Source organism: Tinamus guttatus, unplaced genomic scaffold, assembly GCF_059628265.1.
Source record: "Tinamus guttatus ecotype Peru unplaced genomic scaffold, ASM5962826v1 Tinamus_guttatus_pri_ptg000513l, whole genome shotgun sequence".
NCBI lineage: Eukaryota > Metazoa > Chordata > Aves > Tinamiformes > Tinamidae > Tinamus > Tinamus guttatus.
The window spans coordinates 512,582-537,938 of NW_028289047.1; the positions used below are offsets into that span (position 1 = coordinate 512,582).

Sequence of the window (25,357 nt, forward strand, 5' to 3'; positions counted from 1 at the left end):
GACAGAGACATGTCTGAAATGAAGATTCATTACCGGGGCAGTGTGAGGTTGATTTTACCACTTGTGTGTTCACAGTCTAATTTCTATCTGCAGGGCAGCAAGGGTTGTCTTCAAAGAAATAAAAGGTAGAAGTGAAAGAGCACATATTGCCTTGAATGATGTCCTCTGTTGTTGGAAACACTGAGGGCACCATCAAAAAGAAAGCAGAAAATACAAGGTTTAAAAGGTAAGAGCTAGAAAATATTACCTCTCTATCTCCTCTTCTTCACCTTTGAGACCAAGGTGCTGAAGACAAAGTGAGGCCAAGACAAAAGAGAAATGGGCTAGAAGAAGACACCAGGAAATGGCTTATTGCTTTTATGATTCTTTAGTTTACATGTATAGGTTAGCTTGTAGGCTGGAGCTTTCAGGTGTACTACTGCTAGGAAATTTTAGTAAATGTATAGATGCTGCTCCCTAGATGTATGAAATGAAGTTCAGAAGAAAAACACTTAAAAAACAAAAAGTTAAATCCTGGATCTTCTTTGCCATAACACTACTCTTCTGCATCAAAATATAATACATTAAGTAGTTGTTCTAGCTTTTGGCTTCCATGAAGAGATCTCTACCTTCAGCTGTATGGCAATTTTATTTGATAAGGGAAAGGACAAGTTCTGATATCAGTAGTGTGCTTGTATCCAAAGTAAAGACATTATCCCAAAGTGATTTGTCTATTTCAAAACAGATTTTTTTTTTTTTAGTAAAAAGAGCATGGCTTGTGAATAATAGACAATAATACTTCACATGTCTCTGTGGCAATGGGAAGTCACCCAGGGACTAAACAAAAGAGAGAGTGAGACATTAAAGAAATCAAGCAGTGTCTCCGAACTGAAAGCCCACTTGAAAAAAGGAAATCACAACAAACTGCCCATATTTCTGCATCGTATCAGGACACTTGATTCTGCTTCATATACACCACATTTTCCTTTGCTTATTTATTATAGCCACATCCTTCCTCAATTTTAACACGAAAACAAAAAAGAAAATGCAAAAGTGGCAATTCCAAACACCCATCCACTTTGCTTGAGGATCAGGCAGCTGAGAAAACTCATTCTGTACCTTAATAAAGCCATTCTCAAGCTGGGGCGGTTCTCCACAGGACACTGGGTGGCATGTGGGCAAACTGCCACTCCAGTTGCCGGTGGCCTCACAGGTCCTCTTCTTCTCCCCCTTGATGTAGAAGCCCTTGTTGCAGCTGTAAGCCACCACCGCTCCGAAGCTGTAGTTGTTGCCGCTGGCATAGCCATTGTTAATGTGGGGCGGCTCTCCGCAGCGCACCGGGATGCACTGGATGCTCAGAGGAGAAGGATTCCACTGGCCACCTCGAAGGCACTCGATCTTGGCCGACGTGTTCAGAACAAAGCCTTCCATGCACTTGAAGCTCACAATGGAACCGGCTGCAAACCTGGCTTTACTGATGGACTCCAGGATGCTGTAGGAGACTGTGGATGGCTTTTCACAGAAATCAGCTATGCAATGGGGCATCTCCCTGCCCTCCGGAGGCACCCACTTCCCTTCTGCGTTGCAAAGAAGCTGGGAGTTGTCAGCCAGGCTGTAGCCATCTGAGCAGAAGTAGTAAGCTACATCGCCAAAGAGGCGGTGGCCACTCTCCGGGGATGCGTTTTCCACATGGGGTGGCTCATCACAGGACACTGCCAGGCACTGCTGGTGGCTCATGCTCCACTCGCCACTGGCTAGGCACTCTATGGTTGCAGGGCCAACTAGTGTGTAACTGCGGATAAGGAAACCACATAGGAGGTCAAAAAGACAGTCAGTGTCAAATACTACCCTCTGTTTCCTGAAGTCCCTGTAGACCAAGCTTGTTCGCACCCTGGAAGATGGATGAACAGGATCCTTTACAAGATACACTATCAAAATTAAGAGGCAAATCGTAAAGCTTGCTTGTCCATGGATAGAGTATCCCAATGAGGGAAATCCTAGAACATCTTGTGTATATTACTCCACTCTGGACAGAGAGGCAGCTTGTCTGCTCATTGATTACAATTCCTGAATCTGCATTTTGGAACAAACTTGTCATCTACAGAAAACACAGAAATGCACTCTAATAGTCATCTACTCCTGAGAGAAACTGTCCCACCAGAATTTCTTCCTCTTTAGTAGATCTAAATGGAGAAGAAAGAGAGGAGAAGTTCATATAGGTCATTAGGGTTCCTTTTTTGGGCTCATCAAATTACTTTCACACTTGTAAACAATGAGAAAACTCTTTGCTAGTTGTCCAGAAATGCTTTTGATTGTAATACAAATGTCATTTCATAACAACTTCATCCTAAAAAATCACTGTTAAGACTGCTCTAGCAGTCGTAAATAGCATATGCTTTTAATACCCAAAGGGAAATAAAACCCATAATCTTTAACAATGAAATTTTCTACATGGTTATGGCCAGTGTAGTTGTATTTTTCTAACCTGTCTTTGGGATGCAGTGACAAGCGTTACACCATGCTGCTAACTGTCCCATATAAATCTGAGCTGTTCAAACATGCAGTGTGTTATCTGCGGCTTTGTTTTTGCTTTGTTTTACATACTCTGTTGTGAGCTCCCACAGAAAGCGAAGAAACAATACATACAGCAAAGCTCCCAGTGACCCTCTTTAGCTGTGGGCTGGAAACTGATTGTTCAAATTTTGATGGTAACATCTATGAAAGTGCTTTGTCTTGTTTGCAGAATTTGTTTCCACAGCCTCGTGACAGGACTGCAGAAAAAGAGCCTGCTATATGCCAATGTTTAATATGATCCACCCTACTTATTGTCACACACACTGAAGTGGTCTTTTTTCAACGTTGTAATTTTACCACACTTAAAATGCTTGCACATGCAAAAGTGCATTTTCAATCTCCAAACAGTCAAGAAAACAAAATAGGATTTGTTTCAATTATATTTCAAGTAATACTGCAAAATCAGATTATAAGAAAAATGCTGCATATTCATGTACTTTTTTTCATCAAAAAGAAGCACAAAATCCTCTGGTCATTTTGGTTATGACTTTGCAAAGCTCTGCATACCTGCTCTGCCTTTTGGGCAAATCAGCTTCAAGAAATTCAAAGGGGCTGCCCACAGGCTGCAAAGAAAAGCATGTGCAAAAGTTCTTGCAGGATCTTCTTGCAGCCAGTGTTACATTCACGCCAGATGTAATAAGAATGGAATCATTTATTTGATAATATTTATTCTGTATCTGATGAAATTTATTCTGTAAAGCTCTCTATCATGCAAAAATCACTGATTAGACAGAAATCAAAGATGAATAAGGCACCTCAATAAACAAGAAGTGATACTTGCAAGAAAAAGAATTTACCACACCAGAACAGTTAAGTTAGTCCTCATAACATACCAAATACTCCTGACATGGTGTGAAGGGGAACTGAGAATTCCTTATGATCAGGACCTCGAGCTTATCACATGTAATAATTACAAAGTAATGAGATTCCTATTGTACTGTTCTAGCATGTATTCAACCACATGACTCACATCACTGTCCTGATCCAGGGTTTATTCAGCTGACTCCAAATTCACTACCTGAAGAAATACCTGCTTCTGACCTAACAATCCTGCCAGTCCACAAAAAACATCCAACACCTTTAATTTCCAGAGAGTTCAAAGAGAAACTGTAAAAATGAATTATTGTGTAATTATAAATGACTTGTGAAGCAGAAAGGACTTTGGTAGCAGACTAGTCTGAATATAATTCCAGTAGAGCTGATCTACATACCCTTCCTTACACATGTAAGAGACAGCGTTTCCAAAAGTGAAGTTACTCCCATTGATGACTGCATCTTTGATGGCAGGAGGAGGTCCACAAGAGACAACGCTGCAAGCTGGAGGTGTGCTGTTCCAGTTCCCTGAGGATTCACAGACAAGTACGGAAGGTCCCTGAAGACTGAGACACAATGATCATTATTAATGCCAGCGTTTCAGTTAGTGAGAAACCAACAGCAAAAAGGAACCCTGCTCCTCATGGCCCCAGTGAAGCCAAGAGCAGTCACTTCAACAGAGGCTAGTGTCCTGCACTCTCTTCATGCAAAAACACTGCTGATGCTATCACTGGAGCTGGTGTTCACATTTTTCATAAGAGAAAGCTGACAGAATTCATGGGGGCGTCATTCAAACATCTAGAACTTCTGCTGTAGCTTTGCCCATTTTGAGCTATAAGAGAAAGCCGCAGGACTTGCAGAGTCCTCACAGATGAGGCATGGCCCCCGACCATGGGTTGTGTCCGCAGGCAGGATTATGGATGAGGCAAAAAGCACACAAAATTGCCTGCAAGAAGAGACTGAGTGCATCCCTCGGTCCAGACAAAATGTGTAGGAGGCACATGGTGTGCAAGGACTTTCTCTTGAGCGGTGACCAAAGGAAAGAGGACTTTTCTCACAAACCTAGGCTAGACAGGGAAAGGAAATTGACTTACAGCTGATGTGATATTTATTGCCTTGATGATCTAACTCCACAGTCAAAAAAAATTCATTAAGGTAATCAAAAACACTTAGTTTATCACTGTACTACTGAGTCCACACTTTGGATCTACACCCTAACGTTACACTGTGCTGCAGCTCAGGTGTCCATTTAAATTACCATGATTAAAACACACACAACATGAGTATGCCTCATCTACCTGCCTACAGCTGGAAAAGTGGGTGCCTGCAGCAGGAAAATTCAGAAGAAAACCAGACCTAAATAGGTCCATATAAGACTACTTATGTCACAACACAGCTGCTAGAGGGACAGGCAGTTATCAAGGACAAACAATAGCTTGTAATTAAAGTTAAGTCCTTGCATATAGCATTCATGTATTCATTTTTAATTGCACCCTGTTAAAAATGTGTTTACAACATAACTGATTTATGAATGTAAAGCAGCAAAAAGCTTAAAATAACTACTATGTAGTTTTCCAAAAAGACATGATTAACTTTGAAAAGGTTCTTTGACCAGCATATTAAAGGCATTGTGAAACAGTAGAAAAAATACTACTGCGCTAAAGCAAATCAGGCCTATTACAGTCATTAAAAATAAATGACAACTTTCAAACATAATTACAACCAATTTTTGAGTATTCAAAATATATATTTGAGCTTGATGGTAAAGTAAAAGCATTACATTTATATATGGCATTGAGTGCCATAGGTACTCCAATTTATATGCAATACAGAAACTACAAAAAAGATTAAAGAGTCTTTTAAATTTCTACTATTTTATCTTTGTGAGCCACCATCTCAGCCTTGACTACTGCAGATGTCGTTTGGACATTCCAGCAAGTCTTTTTATTCAACAGCCTGACTTGGGGTTGTTCCTGCATTTACCTGTATCCACTGTCACAGGTGTATGACACATAGGAAAGGTAGGTTGTGCCAGTGAGCGTGTATTTTCCATTGCTGATGTCTTCTGGGCTAGGGCATGTTACTATTTTACAGGATGGGGGAGGATGATTCCAAATGCCGCTAGCAAGGCACATAATTTCCTTTGCACCCACCAAGTTGTACCCATCATTGCACCTATGTTAGAAGAAAAGAATCACCATGAAACAGAGTCTTTTACTCACAACATTGTCACCAGCCTCCCCTTTGCCTTCTATATCCATTACTTGATATAACAATTTTGGCTGTAGAGCAGAGTTAGCACTGGAGTAAACATTAATCTCTGCTAGTTTTCAACAGTTTTATCCAAATCTTTCCATTATTTTTATCCTGCTTTGCTCATCTCCCTCTCTTTCAATCAATCAAACTTCAGCCATATTCTTTCTCATTTGTCAGATTCTCAGTGATTTACTAATGTAACATCCCAAATATAATAAATTCCTACCTGTATATCACCTTATTGCGGTATGTAAAATTTGAACCCAAAATGGCGCCATTCTCTGGAGTAACTGGACCACCACAGGATACAGCTTTAAAGATCAGATCACAAGAGAAGTTGATATAACACAAATCAAAGAGAAACAAAAATCAGGATGGCTGTGTTTTCACTAAGATATAAAGCTCTTAAGAACAATTCTTTTTTTTTTTTTTTTTGCTAAGTTATAACAGATTTAACATTTTTAGGACTCTGATCTGTGTTCAAGCCTACTGAGAAATTTGACTAACTGGAAATACATGAGATGATCGTTCCGCAGTCCACAAGCTTGACTGTTAGAAGGACTCTACATTCACCTCAAAATTACTGTTTTTTTTTTGTTTTGTTTTGTTTCCACTGCTTCATTTTATCCTCTTGCTTCACCCTATTAGTCATGGTTTTCTAAGGAAACAGGTTTCACAGTCATGCCATATATATGCACAGGCAGCAGCCTGTCCTCTTTCATTGCTCTTCCACTGAAACACAGTTAATAGGCCTTAAGATATTATGCTCCCACGAGTTCCTTGAAAACAGGGGGCTGGGTGGAAGGGAAAGGATTACTCTAAGGAAAACACGACTGCATTCTTTGAGACTTTGGAGATGTTGCACAAAAGAATCACACTGTGAATATAGCAACCGTTGGAAAAGCTTCAACTGATGTTTACATCTCTTCAGGCAACAGAACCTTCAACCCTGAGACCTTAGTCCACTAGACCAAAGTTCCATCAGTTCCTCTGTTCTCTAAACTACATTTCACCCCTTTGCATATCTCTAACAATGCACATTACAATAAGCTTTCCCCCCAGGAACAATACCTTCACAATATGGTATTGGGTGGCTCCACTCTCCAGTCTCTAGGCAGGTAAGTTTAGTCATTCCTGTCAGCTGGAACCCTTCTTCACAGGAAAAAGTTACTTCACTGCCAACACTGTAAGTGTCCCCATAAAAATGTCCATTCTCTGGGTATCCTGGATTATAGCATTTCACTGGTTCTGAGAAGGAAGACAAAAACTGACTAACAACATCTCTAAGTTGCAAGTCTCATAAACCACACACAGGAGACACTCTCAGGAATTTCATGGAAAGAAAGAAGGCAAAACATGTGCAAAACATCCATAAGTAATCTCCAGGTTTGCCAGATTTCCTCAGTTACAGATGGAAGAGACAGGCACTGAAGGCTGCAAGTAAGCTAATTTCAATGCAGAAGAATTTGCAGTCACAGATTGAACACTCTGTTTGCATTCATCCTCAGAACAAGCGCATCACCCAGCCACTTTTCCTCCCTGAAGAAAAGCCCACTGCAGCACACCCAGCCCTGAGCTGGAAACCAGCTCAGTTGTTTTCTATCCCAGCTTGCCACCACCTTGGCAGCTTCCTGCAAAAATACGTTGCTTAACGTTTCCATGCAATAGGGAGCTCAAGTCCTACTCGGATGGTGACATTCAAATATTTCTTCTCGTCATAACCCTGCACTGAGACATGACACGTAAGCTGTGACATGCGGCCTTCCCAGATCTTAAGCACATGTGCTCCATTTAGTAGGAAAATGTTTTTGCATGTATCTGTCTCCTAACTGTCATCCCTATGCCCTAATGATAGTTTTGACCATAGAGAAAAGTGCACTTTCAAGAAGTAAAAGCAGGCACTTCATTGTGGCCTGGTTTAGGCCCAAGTGATTTGGAGAAGACGGCATGCTAGCTTTTATTCTCCTTAGATATCCATCACGAACAACTGACCTCCACAGGGTTAGCCAGGATAACGGCCTATAAGAAAACTTTGAAAGACTAGTTTGATGTTTTTCTCGCCCATACCTGCACATTTTTTACCATCTCCTGAGTATGGAGGAATGCAAGTACAAACATAGGATCCATTTGTGTTAAGACAAGATGCATGTTCATCACAGTCTGATCCAACAGCACATTCGTCAACATCTATAGAAAAAAATAACAATAGAGATGTTGCTTGGTTGGTACTTGTCATAAACATCTGCTTCAAATTTCTGCTCCACTGTCAAGTGGAATTTCTTTAATGAATATAATTAAGAATCACCATTAACTCAATCACATGTCTTATGTCCTAGTAGAAAGACATAATTTATGCATTCTGGTAAATTCACTATAAAATATTATAAAACCATGGAAAAGTCAGAGATCCCTCTATTATACTTTTGTCAGTATTTCCATTAAAAAGAAAAAGTATTTCCAGGCAGTAAAAGAACAGACATCTCAATTCAAGTGAAGTTATCTGCTGGTTTGGGTAAGCAACAGGAAGTAGGAAGCACCTAGATTAAGGGTTGACCTGCTGGAAAGCAGCTCTGTGGAGAGGGATTTGGGAGACCTGGCTGACAACAGGTTAACCATGAGGCAGCAATGTGCCCTCGTGGCCAAGAAGGCCAGTGGGATCCTGGCCTGCATGAGCAGGAGCGTTGCCAGCAGGTCAAGGGAGGGGATCCTGCCCCTCTGCTCAGCTCTGGTGAGGCCGCATCTGGAGTATTGGGTGCAGGTCTGGACCCCACAGTACAAGAAGGAGCTTCTAGAGAGGATCCAGTGGAGAGCCATGAAGATGTTTAAGGGACTGGAACATCTATTGTATGAGGAAAGACCAAGCAAGCTGGGCCTGTTTAGTTTGGAGAAAAGAAGGCTGAGAGGAGATTCGATCAACATGTTCAAATACTTGAGGGGTGATTTTATGGGGGATGGTGCCAGGCTCTTCTCTGTGATGGCTGGTGACAGGACGAGGGGTAATGGGAACAAACTGAAACACAGGCAGTTCCATCTCCATGTGAGGAAGAAGTTCCTGATTGTGAGGGTGACAGAGCCCTGGCACAGGCTGCCCAGAGAGGCTGCGGCGACTCCTTCTCTGGAGATCTTCCAAACCCGCCTGGATGCCACCCTGTGCCACGTGCTCTGGGTGTCCCTGCTGGAGCAGGGGGCTGGACTAGGTGATCTCTAGACGTTCCTTCCAACCTCAACCATTCTGTGATTCTGTGAGGAGTCTCTCGCACTAACAACTTACATACAAAATTCTTTGTATCTCAAACCTCCTACTGGTAAGGCAGGAAAATTTAGGCAGGAAGGAAGTGACTTTGAACATAATATACAAGAAGAGTCCAGTCCTTGTGAAACAGAATTTTGCTAGAATGAGAAGTACCTGCAGATTCCACAAAGCTTAGAATGTTTTCAAAATGTCTTATTTATTATGATTAATAATTTATATGACAATAATGCCTAGAAATGTCAGTTGATGATTTATGCTCCATGTGGCATGGTACTGTTACAGGAAAAGAAATCCCTGTCTCCAGGTCACTTCATATCAGCTTTAAAATCCTGACTGCAATGAAGTGTTCTTGGTATGTAAACAACGAGTCATAAAGTGTGAGGGGTCAATTTGGAAGCATCTCACTAAACAATGTCAGCATCAGGGATTATTCTTCATACAAACCAGAGTCTTAGAGGACAGAACAATTCTTCATTTAAAAGGTCTGCTACAGGACAGCTGCTGAATTGGGTATAACAGAAAAACACATAGCTGGAGTTCTTTGTCCATTTCCAGGCAAAAAATGCAGAGCAAATGGAGGAAATGGATTAAAATTTGGTCTGTGGAATTGGTATGTTCATTCTTCACTGTTGAATGAGTGGTCAGTATAAAAGAATGAACAACATTCTGAACAGAATGTGGGTTTGTCTCTGACATGCAGGACTAGAACTGCTCATTAAAACCAAATGAGTTGCCAATTACACATACGTCAGGAGAATGCAAAGTGCTACCACGAGAGAACAGGAATGGCTGCTGTTCATGTAACAACTTGTATGTTGAGGGAGAGTGGATGGACACTATGAATCAGAGCAGAGCAAAAGTAGTGCTCCAGGGAATAGGTGTACCATGCTTCCCTGGCACCTGTCTGGAGCATGAATCAGAAAGGCAAAGGGTGGGCCAGGGGCCAAAACCCATTCTTGGATTCATTTACTCTCACTCTGCTCTGCTCTATCAGGTCAAGGCGACATGCAAGGCAGGGCACAGGGTGTTTCCTTTCCAACTCATGCTCATGCAGATGAGGAATTATGTGGCCAGCCTTGCAATATCTGTTCTGAGTCTGCTCATCTTTATGCCTTGCAGAGGAGAAAAACAGGCTGTAGCACAACCGACTGCATTGCCTCTTTGCAGATTCTGAAAGAATCCAAAGGATCCTGCTCCATCGGAAATTTTGGTAGAGCTAAAAGGCTGTTGGCTTTGCTGTTGTTCACTTTGTACTGAAAAAAATACATGTTGTACCTGCTTGTTTAGACAAAGCAACCAGCCAAATCAAATGTAAATCATGTCTAACTCACGCATTAGGCATTATTAAAACAGCTGTTTATCAGTCCAGCCAGATTTGGTTAGATGTGGATTTCGGCAGGAATTGGTTGGAGAGATGCCAAGATGCCGAGATGAAGAACAAGACCTGTCCTTTCTGTTGTGTGCAATACAGCACTACAGGCTTTCTCACCCTTCAGCTCCTGCAGCTGCATCTCGTATGCCACATCTCTGATCAAGATAAGTCATGGTGTGTCAAATATGGGAATTGTGGACCTACCTGGTCCCACACCACTCAGTGCTGCAGCTGCTTGCTGACAGGCATGCTGAAGCACAGAAAGAGGCATAGATTAAAGCACAGGATGCAAGATCTCTCAGACTAAAAGAACCTGGAAGGAGAGAGGGTATACAGGCTGACAGGACGAGCCTGAGGCTTACTGAGTAGGAAGCATAAAGCCTGGGACGTACAGCTGGATGGAGATGGGAAGGTGACAAGATGTTGAGCACTGGGATTGCAGTAACACGAACATTTTGGAGTGTGATTCTCAATACCAGAACCAAATCCCACCCAAAACCAAAGGCACAGGAGAAGCTCCAGATCACCATTCCCCGCAGACACATGTATGCATATCTCACCAAGGCAAGATGGTGAAATGCCATTCCAGCTCCCATTGTCTGTGCAGAACATCCTGGAGTCCCCCAGCAAATAGTAGCCATTATTGCACTGATAGGTAACAGTACTGCCAGCAAAAAAGTCCTCGGCTGAATAAAATCCATTTTCCAAAGGAGGAGGCACTCCACAGCTGATCCCTGAAACATGAGTGAAAAGAGTGCAGAGATATTAGCAGATCAGACACAGAACAACTAATTGAAAAGAAATTCCACATCAGAATCACCACTAGAGATTTATTCTCTGCAGCAACTGTGCTATCGTGTCCACCAGAAGGCCCAAACTGTTTCTGGCTCCATGAGAGGGCCTTTTTGAGCGGACACTTGACAAACAATTTCTATCCGAGCAGGACTCATCAGCTCTGCCATTCTGTGGGCCCAGGAGGAGAGGTCTGTGATGCAGCATTAAGGTCTGAGTAGGTGCCCTTCACTTATGATGACCTTTACTCATGATCAAGTGGTCCTTAGTGAGTTTTAAGGAAAAAGAAAAATAAATTTGCTTTCAGATAGTTTCCTGTTATCTCCACTCCCTATTTTTGAAATACAAGTTCAGTGTTACTGTGTTTGAACACTGTGAAGCCGCTTAACAGGTTACTGCTCAGCGTGTGAACAGCACAAATCTAAAATGAGGGAGTGCATGTGTGGTGGAGAGATTGGAACTGACATCATACACGTGTATGGGCAAATCACTTCAGCTATAGCAAATCATTTCTGCAGATCCCAGCTCTGCCAGCAGCTGCCAAAGGTGGCTTTCTATTCTAGAAGAGCTGCTCTTGTGAATCCTCATTTCAATTAGAATTGAGAAATCCCTCAGAAATCACAGAATTAGACATGCGTAGCCTGTCTTTGTAACTACATGGACTGTAGCAGTTCCCTCCTCCCCAGCTGTTTGCAAAGATCAAACAACAAACACTGGGGGAAGAAAGAACAACCACACCAAACCTAGTTCAAACTATAAAAAAAATATTAACCTGTAAGACGAATTTTCTCCAAACTGAACTCTTTTGGAATCATGCAATGCATGCTTCTGGATAAAATCTACTACCATGCTGAAATGAGAAATATAGTCATCTGCAACACGCACAACTGCAGTCAGATGCACTGTCAGAGTAGAGCAAAACAAAGAAAAGTGGAAAGCAGGAGTTGGGAAGGCAGCAACCAATGAACCTTATGAACTTAAATGTACACAGCCCAGACAGGATTATCTGTCACGTTTAAAGAATTTATTCTGTAACACACCAAATGCTAATGCTTTTATTTTGAAGCAGGCATCCTAAGCGATATTGAAAAATCCACAGATATTCCTGTGTATCTTGCACACTCCTGGTGTCATTGGAGACAACAGCTCATAGCATGAGATCTTTGATCCAAATAGATAATTTCTGCCACATGTATTTGAAAATGACTGAAAAAGATGGCAAAACTGGACCATAGGGTAGCTCCATGCAGTAAATCTTAAGTTCTAAGCATATAAGATAGGCTATAACATGGATGGATTCAAATCCACTAGAGATGCTTTGCCATTTCAGGGATAAATAGTCTTTGAACTCTGGTAGGATCTAAATGGAGGCTGAATTTACTAATCTTGCCATTCAGACAACTCACTTTCACAGCGAGGAAGAGGTCGGGTCCACTGTCCCAGGTTAAGGCAGTGCTGAACGGAGTTGCCCACTATCTGGAAACCTGGGTCACAAGAAAGGCTCACTTTTGACCCTGGCTTTAAATCAGCTGAAGAGGCCCGCAGATGTGGTATGGATCCTTGCAAGGCTGGGCAGTCTGTGGACAAAATACACGTATGGAGTGTGAGAGATACAGTGCTGAAAGGAATACATTTGCTATCTGACTGCTTGATCCTGTATAAACTTATCCAAAAGGAAGTTTTGGGAAATGTTACACTATGCTCTGCCTCGCTCAGGTTCTAAGGGTTTTGAGAAACTGCAGTGCTAAGAAACACCTAAGAAAAGCAGTGAAGAGGTGGCAGGTAGTACAGTACACATTAATTATTTTTTGTATAAGGGACGTGAAAATCCTTTTTCTAACCCAATACTTTTCTTCATTCTTTCAACATCTGAATTCAGGAAGCAATAAATCTCTGTCTGAGATTTCAGTGAACTTTTGTTACAAAACTCTGGAATTTGAGGAATGAAGGACTGAATGTTCCAAATGCTAAAATATCAAAATAATCTATTCAAGGCTAGTAGGGCAAAAGCTGCAAGAGAGTACATTTAACCTTACAACACAGTTTTCTTAACAATATTGCTCAAAACAAAGAGGGTTCTAAGTAATAAAGTTCTAACCAGCACAAAATATACTCTTGTAATCTATCTTCACTCTTCCAACAACTCCTGGCAGGAAATCTGGCCAGGCTAGTACATTTCCTTTCTGGAGTTCTTCTGGACAGGATGTAGCCAGAGATTTTACCTATGGAATTAAAACAGGTGATTAGGTGCTGTTTAAGGACCTTGCAGGAAAAGAATGCATACAAATATTCCTTCCATGCCTGCATGCAACACTGAACTGCATTATTGAGAAAGCGATGCTTTTCCTTTCTAGCAGAAGACGTTTCTGCTCAAACTGATTCCTGCTCTGTATTTTTTAAGCCAGCTAGCCATAGAGAGGCATGTACTGAAGCAATTCCTAAAGGAATATTTGTCATACAAGCAAAACATGAGACATAATCCTTAAAACAATGTGGTGCTTGCTAGTGGGAAAGAAGGATGCATTTATATCACAGACAAGGCAAATATGAGGACATAACCTGAAAAGAAGGCCTGATGTATTTGCAGAAAAAATGTCGAATGGGAGCCAAGAGGAACTGAAAGTTAAAAGCAGCATTCCCCAAACAGTGCTATCACAGCACCACATTTAAGGACCAGAAACACAAAAGGAGCACTACATGAAGCAGTCCACTGTTTCCAGGACAAGTGCTTTGCGAATTCAATAAAATAGGCTATATTGTGTTTCTTCAAAACAGTGCAGGCAAGACATACCTATACCAATATTATTGGTGGTTTTGGCTTTGTCTTCAACTGAGGCAGGACAGGGCCATATCTAACCATGTACTGAATGTGAAATGGGAATAGGCAAACTGAGGACAGGAGAAAGAAAGGAACACATTTTTAGATAAGCAGCAGGTCAGTATCTTAAGAACAGACCTGGTCAAACTTCTTTGATGAAGAAATTTTCCATGTAAAACATAACTTCTCTGATGGAATTACCAGAGGTTTCTTTTGGATTTTTTACTAGGAAAAACAAAAACAAATCTGAAATCTGAAATGCCAATGGGAAACTTTGACTTGTTTCCATGTCCTACTTTAATGTCAGAGTTTTTTTCAATAAAATTAAATTCTTGCTATTTCCTCATTGTGAATCTGAAAAGCTATTAACCATAGCAATGAAATCATATTTCTGTATGGCTATCAATATCAGTACCTTGGGGAAGTACCTTGGGGACCATAAATCCATAAGTCACCGAACTATTAAGCTATTCTGACACTGACTGTGAATTCTATGCAGAAGTAAGAACATGCAGACAGACTCTTATTCATGTCACATAAATAGTGATCACATAGTGGTTCCCTGCAAAAGGTTCAGATGTTCTGACTGTGCCAAAAAAAATAAAATGCAGCTGGCTAGTTCCACTGGATGTCCAAAGAAATTTCTGTTTATAAAAGCATTTTTAAAATGTAAATGAAACAAACAAGTCTTTGGAATTGCTCTGCCTACCTTTGCTCACTGTAACTCTGAGAACAAAAAGGGAGCAAAGTACTAGGCAGTGCTTAAAAACAATTCTAACTTGTAATATTTGTATAGAACTCTCTGTTACTTTTTGCCCTATCATGAAAGAAGCAATTATCTGACCCATGGAACTACTTAAAATATTATACATGCCCTGAGGAGGAAAAAAGGCAACATTAAAGGATAATTAAGGATTTCCTCTTCTATTAAAACATCAAAGTACAAAATGGTCTCTGGCGAAAAGATGGTTATTCAATTAAGAGAACATACTAGTGATTAGGCTGTCGAGCCTACTTCCTATTCCACAGCGATCCTGTGCTGGAGGATCACTGCAGGAATTCCCTGTCAGGAGGAAGGAATATTTTCCTTAGCTGCATGAAAGAAGGAATTAAAAGAGCAAAGATGAGCAGCTCAGTAGGCTGTGTACATCTCATCTTACCCCCTGTGTTACACATAGCAAGGCTTCAAGGCAGAGTTAGCTGGTCAAAAAGCACAGGCATGCCAGACCCATGCTGAGCATCTGGGAAAACACTGTCTTTCTTAGGAGGGCGACTGCCTTCTGCCCAGTGGATGAAATCAGCCGCTGTGTTGTACTGGCTCTCTCTGCGTGGAGGGAAGCGGCACTTTGGACCTCGCACCAAATTATCCTCACATTCCCGTCCTGCGCTCCCTCGGGGCTGACTAGTGTGCAGAGCCAGGAGACATGAGTGACCAGACCTGCTTACTCCATGGCTGTTCCTGTAGCTCACTTCAGCCACCACTGCTGAAGCGAACTGTTTAGGCAAAAACGTGCAAACGTCATGCAGAGGAAATGCCCTCCTGTGGGCCAGGGAAGTGTGGGAACCACAGCAGCATGGAGGGGGCCGGAGGGCAGGAAAAGACCTCACAACTCGTATTTCTACTGCTCGCTACAACAAGCAGCCAAAATGTAGGTTTACCCATACAAAATTAATGTGTAAGTCAATGGGCAGCAATAGAAAAGTTTTAAAGAGTGAATTTAGCTTTTACATTATTCACTTGGCAACAGACCTTCTTGTACCAGTTTCCTCTATGGTTGAGAACAAGAAAATAAGACCTTCTGCATTACTGCAGTTGGCTGGAGCATAGCTGATATTAACAGAGATAATGATAGTGATTTACTATCATCCCAAGCTCAAAAAAAAAAAAAAAGGCAAAAAATGAGTAGGAAGCTTACTTGGCACATTTCTCCATCTCTGTCACATTTGTCTTCAGATTAAGACTACGGATACCATAGATGAAAGGTAGGATTTTCCTCCTTGACCTAATGGTATTACTGCTGAAGCCAATAGGAATTTTATCAGGCTTGTCAAGAGCATTACAGACAGGCCAGTACTGAGAAATTTTCTAAGTGGCCTTAAGAAATCCCACTTAAATTATTCTTCACCAATGTTTGCTGTAAAATGATATGTACTTATTTTTCTAAGCATTGCTCTCATATATGAAAATCTGAAGTTTTGATTTGTGAATGCTTGATGGCCTGGGATGTAAAAAATGGAACTTCTTCTGTCAGAAAGACAAAGATGCAAAGAAAGGAAGAGAGAAAAAGAGAAGATATTTTGATGCTAGAAGGAAAGATTCTGGGTTAGCTTCTTTTCTACTTTCTGTTAACATATACAGATTTTTTTTTAATTTTGATCATGGATAACAAATAGTGATAAACAAGCAAATGGTAGTAAGACCTTAAAACACATCAAAAAAGCAAAAACTTTCAGTCATAACCCTTTCTTCCCAAGAAATATCTCTGACTTTGAACATTAGTCCTTGTTCAGATTTTTTTAACAAATTAAACATTTCTGATCTTTAGGATGGAAACACAGTTTAATATCCTTATTTATGACAAAGAGAAGACAGGAGAACATTCTTCTCAAGTGTACACGACACCAAACTGAGGGACCAGTCAGCATGATCAAGGACACAGCTGCCATCCAGTGGGATCTCAGCATACCGGGCCAACAAGAACCCCATGAAATTCAACAGGGACAAATGAGAAAGAAAGTCCCCTACACTTGGATAGGCTGGGGACAGGCTGGCTAAGGGTTATGAAAAAGGCCCTGGGGGCTCTGGTTGGTAGCAAGCTGATCATGGGCCTGCAGTGCACCCTTGCAGCAACAGTGGCCAACATCTTTCTAGGCTGTGTAAGCAGGGTCACAACTAGAAGAGAAAAGGACTGCTTAACTCCTGTCCTTGGCATCTATTAGACTACATCTGGTATACTGCATTCTACTGTGGGCTCCTCCAGACACCAGTAAACTAGAGCAAGTTCAAGGGAGGCCATCAAGAAAGTCAAGGACTGTGAAATTTTCCCAGTGAAGAGGACTGGGGCTTGTTCAGCTGGGAGAAGAGATGGCTTCAGGCGCACCTAACAGCAGCGTTATGGTAGGAGAATGAGGAATTAGTCTTAAATTGGAGTGTGAGGTCCTACTTGGACCTCTTCCACTCTGAGGATAATTAGCCACTGGAATTGTCTCCCAGAGTGGTTGTGGGATTTGACTGGAGAAAACCCTGAGTCCCCTGTCTGATTTCAGCGTTTATCCTGCTGAAGTTCAAAGTTGGATTACAGATGCCTCTTGGTCTCTTCTATCCACAATAATATCACAATTCTGTGAAAGTTTAGCATCAAACCTGTGCTCTTGGTACCTGAAAAAGCACCCTAATCTTCAGTGATGCTGATCATTCGGACTTTTCTATGGATGATACAGTTCAGAGATTTTACATACTATCATCTAGTGCATTAGCTGGACTTCTGATGCCTCACTTCTGATGCCCTTGCCAATGCCTTCACATGCAGTTCCCAGCTCTTACATATGGTTCTTTTCGTCTTCTAATAGGATTATTATCTTTGATATGTCTTCATATTTCTTTCAAAGCCACTTAGTATGGAAAGATATAGTGACTTCAGTGTTGATTTTACTATGCCTAGGATTGCTTAAATATACTACGCATACTACACTAAGCTTAGTACTGTAGGCCAAGGTTTCATCATGTCCCCCCTGACTTCTGTGGGAACAGAGGAAAGTCCATAAACTTAAGTTTATATAGTCTTATTATCAGTCAAGGACTTGCCTGTTGTGGAGACAGGACATGGTCCCAAATGTTGAGCTGACTGATGGAGCCCACAAAAGATTCAGCTGGGTTGAATCCTTCTCCTTTTTGATCTTGTTCTTGTCCCAATACGAGAGCACCTCCACCTAAACTCAGAGAGAATTAGAACAGGGATAGGAAACAAAACCCCACAGCAATCAGTCCCACTGAAGGGCTTTTAAAAATACTTTCTTATGCTTATGTTACTGAGGTTTTTTATGGAAGGAGACTAGCCACCTTCAACAAAATCTCCCAGCAAATCTCTGGGAGGCCTTACTGTAGACTGCAGTGAATGAACAGTGGGAATTGATCCCATTATGCCAAATAGGCATAAATATCAGTTGCTCTTTCAAACCATTCTGAACTCTGTCACCCCCGCCAATCAAGTGGCCTGTTACTTAAGCCTAGAAGTAGTCATTCTGCCTTCACTGAGGCCAAGTAAGGGAACTACCCTCACAAACAAGAAGAGCAAAGATAAGCATCTATAAATTCTGAAAATCTGAAAACATACTAGAAACACCAAGATAAGCCTATCTTTGAAGGCATAGCAAATTCTGCAATAAAAAAAAGGAAAGAGGAAGAGTATCCAGTGTAGTGTAAATAAAACATACCAGGGATTTTGGAGCCAACTGAGAGCCCACTGCCTCCGTCAGACACCTTTCCATCGATGTACACATTCCATGCCCCATCCGTGCATGTCCATGTGACTGCAATGTGATGCCAGTTACCATCATTCACTGAAGGACAGTCTGTGATCCTCTCTTTCCCATTTACATAAAGAACCCAACTGCATGGAGAAGGAAGATGAAGGCCTACTCAATCGTTTGCAGCCACTTGAAGAGCACTACTCAAAGTAATGTTGTTTGCTAGATGGAGTATGTTGTTTGCTGAATGGGGTGTTTTTGTCCAGCTCATATACAGAATCTCCCCTGAAATATCATTACTCTTTGAGAGAACTTCAAAGTGACTATTATCATATGCAAAGTCCTTTGAAATAAGTAATGTGTCCTGCATCAAAATGTGAAGTGTCAAGTCATGGCTGCACAGAGGATTCTTAAACGTGTCTCTTGACCCAAGCCCTCTGAGTGCTAAGCTCCAGTTTCACCCTGTCATTGATTCAGTGCATATTTTAAACATGCTATAAATATAATCCAAGGGAAATACTCTGTTTTCTACATGTCACACTGCATTCATGCTGTTACTTTTGTCCAGGCAAAAAGTGGAGGAAAGAAAACAACAGAGAAAACAACACAAGGGGACAACTTCAGCTACAAAATCTGGATGCAGATTTTCCTACCTCAAAATAGGCAAAGTTGACAGTCAGACTTCTGGTTTACATTACCTTTATTAAGTAAAGACAGTTGCAAGCTAGAGAAAAGCAGATTTGTGATTTACCCATTGTAATCTGTCAGCAGAAATGCATTATCACTTCCACCTTCCACTGCATAAGAAATCGGAGTCCCATAGTTTGTGGTGTCAGTGGATTTCATCCAGAATGTACAGGTGATGTCTCCAAGAGATGGGAGAATACCATCAAGCATAGCATATCCATAGATACCAGAGACTTCAAAATCAAGATTGAAACCAGAGGACTGTTCTGCAAAAAAGAAGAAGAGTTTTTAGAGCTATATTCTTAAAAACGTAGAAACAAATCAAAGGCAAACTAATCAAGTTCAGTAAAATAGAATATATAACCCATCTACAAAAATATTTCACTTTAAATTGGTCAGAGCTAGAAAGATTGTATGGCTTGATTGCCTGGCTCCAGTCAGTACATGAGGCTTTCCAAGGCTAGAGAATACACATCATCTGAAAAAATACAACTGAAAAAGGAGCTGATAGTCTAACAGAGAATGAACATGAATCTTGTATAGCACTGGATATGCTTTTCATCTTCTGCCCATGAATGATTAATCCATCTGTCCATCCATCAACCCAAAAGGGCACAATCATTTGTTTTCATTTCACCCATAAGAGCCAAGATTAAAAAAACAAAAAAAGGAATGAGAAAGAGAAAGACTTTTCCTGTTCTGGAGTGACTGAAATACACTGCTGTTCAAAGACTGCTATGTGTAAAAAAATCAACTGGAGCTCTCCTAAAAGCTGGGTGCTATTTAAACTTACTCCTCTGATCTGATCTACATAAACCACATGTCCTCACTATCTTTGTAGAAACCAGCATAGGTTCTTCACCTTCCATCTGAAGAACAATCAGCTAAAGGCACAAGACAGTAACATTTTTATATGTTGGCCAGAAGACAAATAAGATTTGAGACTCATGAATGTGCAGTGTAACTCCACAGCCACCCACTGAGTTGCACCAGGGGAGTATAAAGCTTGTTATGCCCTGCAATGTGATTTTTCTTTGTACTTCTGAACTGATACTACCTTGCCCTCATCTTTAACCATTTAATGCAAAGTTCTAAGCAAAATAAAAGAAATGCAAATTGCTAATTAACTGTGTTATGTAGAGCAAATACAAATGAAATGTGATAATCCTTTTTGGTATTTAAAAGTTAGACCTGTGCCTTTAAAAAAAGAGAAAGGAATAAAAATATGATCTGGCACACATGCTGTTACACGCTTGCAATTCCAATTCCAGTTCCACTGCAGTCACACAGGCTCCACTCAGATTCTCACTACACCTAGATGCTTTCTGGAGAAGCAGAATAAAACCAATTCAGCCAGTGCAAGTCTCGCCCAGACACTTAGTCAAGCTGCCTTTTTCTAACACTTCAGTCCTGTGTACCTGTTTCACACCTGCTGCCTGTAAAGCCAGGAGGACATTTACAAACGTACGAGTTCAAGGCATCCACACAGGTAGCTTGGTTTAAGCAGGGACTGGAGTCACACTCATTGATGTTCACTTCACAGTTCACTCCTGTGTACCCTGTCACACACAGACACCTAGGGAGAAGAGAAACATACTTCAAATATGTAATCTGTGCTGCAACAAATATCCTTGACATGAGGCCAATTTCACCAGTGGGAATGGCATATGCTGAAAAATCTGTAGAATAGATATCACAGAGCTTTATTTTGGATCACAGAATCACAGAATGCTTAAGGTTGGAAGGGACCTCTAGAGGTCATCTAGTCCAACCCCCTGCACACACAGGGTCACCCAGAGCACGTGGCACAGGACTGCGTCCAAGCGGGTTTTGAAGATCTCCAGAGAAGGAGACTCCACAACCTCTCTGGGCAGCCTGTTCCAGCGCTCTGTCACCCTCACAGGAAAGAAATTTTTCCTAAGTTCCTATGGAACTTTTGATGCTTCAGCTCGTGGCCGTTTCCTCTAGTTCTCTCAGTGGCCACCACTGAAAAGAGGCCAGCACCATCCTCCTCACTCGCTGCCTTGAGGTACTTGTAGACACTGATCGGGTCCCCTCTCAGCCTTCTCTTCTCCAGGCTGAACAGGCCCAGCTCCCTCAGCCTCTGCTCACAGGGCAGATGTTCCAGGCCCCTGATCATCCTCAGATCAGGAAGCACCCTCGGATGCTTCTTTTAAGTATGACTGAGCTGCACTATTTTTCTTCTTGAAAGGGACAACAAAATATCTGAATGTAGCATCTGCATTACTTTATATGAAAGTGGGAGAGACAACCACTGGGTTCCTGTTAGTGGAGTGGGACTCCTGGAGTCCACAGAATTATGGATCAGAGCTATTCTACTTGGCAAGCACAGATGATGATGTGGGAAGACCAAGGTGTCAGAAAGGCATCAAAACATCAAAGCCTCTGGGGCCTTGGGGCAGGAAGGCGTTAATAAACCTAGAATATAACATCTGGTTCATCTCTTCACAGTGATCCAGCATAGGACACAGCTGTCAGTATTTGTAATTCTGATCTGAGTTGAAGTACTCTGAAAGAATAAAAAGGAAATCTTCAGAAGTTTTTATCAGGGTTTATAGCTCAGTCCCTGCACTCTCAATATCTATAGCTATCCCTGTATTGCAGTCACCAGTGAGATAAACCATCAGGTACACAATCTGTCATCAGCGACAGTTCTAGTGGAAGGCAAGACAAATACTAGTTGCTGGAAAAGCGCAATTCTTTTGACAGAACATATATCCCACAGTATACAGGTCTTGCAGTCCTACCATGCTCACACACCTAACCCTGCACATTTTCCTTGCTATCCACCTCAGAATTTTCTAAGAGATCTTTCTTTTCTTTTAAAATCTCCTTTAGAGTGCATAAGGGGTCCATTTACTAGATTGGGCTGTTGACCCCTTTGCTGAAACCTAAGGAGGCCCAAGCACCACAACACATCTTCCTTTTCACACTGCGTTGTATCAATCATCTGTTTTTCACCTGAAGCTGTTGATACCATCTCTGCATGTAGCCCCATTCCGACAGGGTCTGCTGAGACACTCATCGATGTTTTTTTCACAAAAGATACCAGTAAAACCAGGAAGGCACTTGCAGGAGAAGCCACCAGTATGATCCTCACAAACAGCCCTATTGAGACATGGGTTTGAAAGGCATTCATTGACCTCCACTTCACAGTGAGCACCTGAGAAGAAAAGAACAAAGTCACAGCTGCGTTTTGCTTTAATCTGAGAAAAACGTTCCTGGCTTCTGAAGACTCTTGCCAATAAATGATTTTATGGGAAATGGCAAACGCTAAGAACAGTTACAGAAATCATTTTTGCAGCTGCATAAATGAACATTCTGTGGTGCTGGGCATCTAAGTGGATATGGCCGAATACGTGAGTCATTCAAGCTGAATCAAGAAAGCACCTGAGAAATGAGTAACTAATGAGAAGCTGCCACAAAAGAAATTAAGCTGGAAGCCTAACTTTACAGTGTAATGTAAAAGCCAAACACACATGACTTTGGTATTTGTGCTGGGAAGGAGGCTCCATGTTGCAAGCATAAAAGAATGAAGAAACTACATGTCATTTTATAGTAGAGCTCTTTGGCAACTTGACAAGTCAACAGATATTCCTGGCGGCTACACAAATCTGGAGGAAATATCTTATGTGAGAACAGCAGAAAGCTAATTAAGTGCATGGGGAATAGACATAGGGGTATTCATGTAGGCAGGTTTGACCAAAGCTATGCTACAGAGTAAGAAGAGAAACAGCTAGGAAGAGAAAATATAGCATCTAACAGGTCTTTCTGAGGTCACGCTGTGGCACTTCAGGCCCTGTGGAAAACTATGTGGACCTATGGAAGGCTAATGTATCCAAATCAACGCAACATATAGAAATAACACTGAAATAATTTGGCAGGGTAAGCAGGCATTTCTCTGTGCACAAAGAGTGAAAAACAAGAAACAAGAAATAGTGTACCTGTGAACCCCTCTGCACAAATGCAGTGGTAGCTGTTCTTGTCATCAACACAACGGGCTCCATTCAAACATGGGCTGGAGCTACACTCATTGATGTCTTCTTCACACAAAAGACCTTCAAACAGCAAGAGCAACATGGCAAGATATATCAACACATAGTCAAGATCCACATGCTACAGTGACTGGATCTTGAAGTCAAAGCAGCTCTGGAGTTGTCATACAGTAAAAACCTGCTGAGATCATACAATAAAACTCCATCTTTGACTGCATTACTGCAAATATCTGCAGAGATCATCTGTGATATTTAGCTGTTGAGATGTGAAGGATGCCAAGGTCAGTATGAAGTTTTAAAAATATTCAGCAAAAGTTGGTCATAAATATAAACGTGAAAAATGAGGGGGACTATTTTTTGGTGGAAAATACTGAGCCTTTCTTTTTAAACATGCTCAGAGGATTATTTCCTCAAATAGGTTACTTCAATACTAAGATGTTATGACGATGTCTTGCCAAAGTACTCAAGCATGCCAGTTCAAGCTTTAAAGACTTCAACACCCTGAACATGCATGCAGTGAGAATTAAAAAGACTGACAACAAAGATATGAAAAAGACACTCACTTACTAACAGTCCTTGACCTGTGTAAATGTTTTGTCTAATCAGGTCACACTCAATCTCATAACAATTTTTCTTCCTGAATTTTCTGCATTCTCTAATCTTTCCTTTCTTTTTCAGATCAGAATTGTCATAAAGCACAAGCATGCAAACATGCACTCACACAGACTGTCCTTCTTGAATGGTCTTCCTTTTACTTTGAAAGCTATTTGCATACACTAGAACTCTTGCCTGTTGATGGAACTGCTTTTCTGTTGCACTTCTACTAATGTCAGTGAAGTAAGAACAGTCCTTGTGTTGTGTTTTTTCTGCTTCGTACAGAAATAAGGGTCTCTGAAGAAGAGCTACCAGGCAATTAAATTACCTGAATAGCCTGGTTGGCAATGGCAAACAAAGGTCCCAACGCCATCCTTACACATCCCATTGGGGTGACAAGGAGATGACTTACACTCATCAATTTCAGTTTCACACTTCAAGCCTAAAATGTAAAACAAAGAGCAGGGAAACAAAAGTGAAATTGTTCAGAAACACAGGCCATGGATACTTAATGTGGGAAAACTTCAGAAGGATTGATTGCCTGGATTACTAGATGTTGGTGTTCATTATCTTTTCTTTGAACTGTGTTTTAACAGAGATTTGTAAGAAAATGTTATTAGGTAAAATGTACATCAGGCAATGATCTGATAAGTTCCAGATGATAGTATTTAATATCGTTAATATTTTTCAAATCAAAAAAGTTTTGTTCCTGTGTTGCTGCAGCTGCTGCAGTCTGACAGACTTTTTATTAACTCCATTGCAAGAAACCCAAACACTTTCTGCCAAACACTACATAATTCAGCAACACCGAAAACTATTCTGATGGGCAATTCAATTTGTAAGGCTATATTTTTGCCTTTTGCATTGAAACATTTTGCTCCTTTGTGCTTGCTCACAGTAAGGGTGTGCAGCCATGTTTATTCCTCCACATACTTCTGACATTTTTACCTGTATATCCAAATGGACATAGGCAAATATATCCACTTCCCAATTGTTTGCATGTCCCATTGTTGTGGCACGGTTCCAGGAAACATTCATGAAAGACCTGCAGCAGGCAATAATGATGTAATTACAGTAAATGTGTAAATACATTTTCAAAGACATATTCTGCAAACTCTATCAGATGGTCCTCTAGAAGCCTCTCACCTATGATGGATAGCAGTCATATTATACTATGCTATATTTCATATGACACCTCCCCAGCAATATTTTTCTCTCTTCTTTCTTTTACACTGATTGATAATCACTTTCTTCAGTGTTTTTTACAAAAGAGAGATGAATTGGTGGGTGACTTCACTGTATAGCATTATTTACTCTCAGATAAATTGTCTCAGTAGAGAGAATTTCCATGAATGTCAATCTAATCAGCTTGAGATTTAAGGAACAGAGTGTCGTCACAGTTACAGCTAGGGGTGGTGGCCAACATCACTGCAGTTTCTACTACATGAGAACTTTCGTCTATTTCAGGAAGCGTTCTCACAGCAGAAGGAGGAGCAGAAGGTTCTGCTCTTTTCTTCTCAAGCATATCTATACCGTAGTGAGTAGAAATAAATATTTTACAGCTGTGACTCAGATATCTGGTAACATCTGGAATCCAGCATAGAGTAGCCATCAAATGACTGAGCACGAACAACCTACTTTTTAGAGACTTACTCTTGCAAGAGGTTCATGTTTCTTTAAAAAGTGTGACAAATATTTTGCAAATCAGGTTGAAGGCTTCAAGCTCCAAAATGTAA

At 41.1% G+C, this 25,357-nt stretch overlaps 1 protein-coding gene across 1 annotated transcript in view; it reads right to left on the reverse strand.

The window, feature by feature from the left end:
- The window catches only part of SVEP1 (sushi, von Willebrand factor type A, EGF and pentraxin domain containing 1), a 122,515-nt gene that overhangs the window by 27,769 nt on the left and 69,389 nt on the right, over positions 1-25,357 (reverse strand). Inside the window, exons 21-37 of the mRNA XM_088533663.1 lie at positions 24,570-24,666; positions 23,950-24,063; positions 22,977-23,090; positions 21,994-22,195; positions 20,430-20,587; positions 19,076-19,277; positions 18,292-18,467; positions 17,663-17,787; positions 13,138-13,261; positions 12,446-12,616; positions 10,808-10,981; positions 7,690-7,809; positions 6,694-6,870; positions 5,849-5,933; positions 5,350-5,541; positions 3,765-3,932; positions 1,099-1,771 (exon numbers count right to left, since the gene is read on the reverse strand). Coding sequence (XP_088389789.1) covers positions 1,099-1,771; positions 3,765-3,932; positions 5,350-5,541; positions 5,849-5,933; positions 6,694-6,870; positions 7,690-7,809; positions 10,808-10,981; positions 12,446-12,616; positions 13,138-13,261; positions 17,663-17,787; positions 18,292-18,467; positions 19,076-19,277; positions 20,430-20,587; positions 21,994-22,195; positions 22,977-23,090; positions 23,950-24,063; positions 24,570-24,666 — 3,072 coding nt within the window. The remainder of the gene's footprint in view (positions 1-1,098; positions 1,772-3,764; positions 3,933-5,349; positions 5,542-5,848; positions 5,934-6,693; positions 6,871-7,689; positions 7,810-10,807; positions 10,982-12,445; positions 12,617-13,137; positions 13,262-17,662; positions 17,788-18,291; positions 18,468-19,075; positions 19,278-20,429; positions 20,588-21,993; positions 22,196-22,976; positions 23,091-23,949; positions 24,064-24,569; positions 24,667-25,357) is intronic.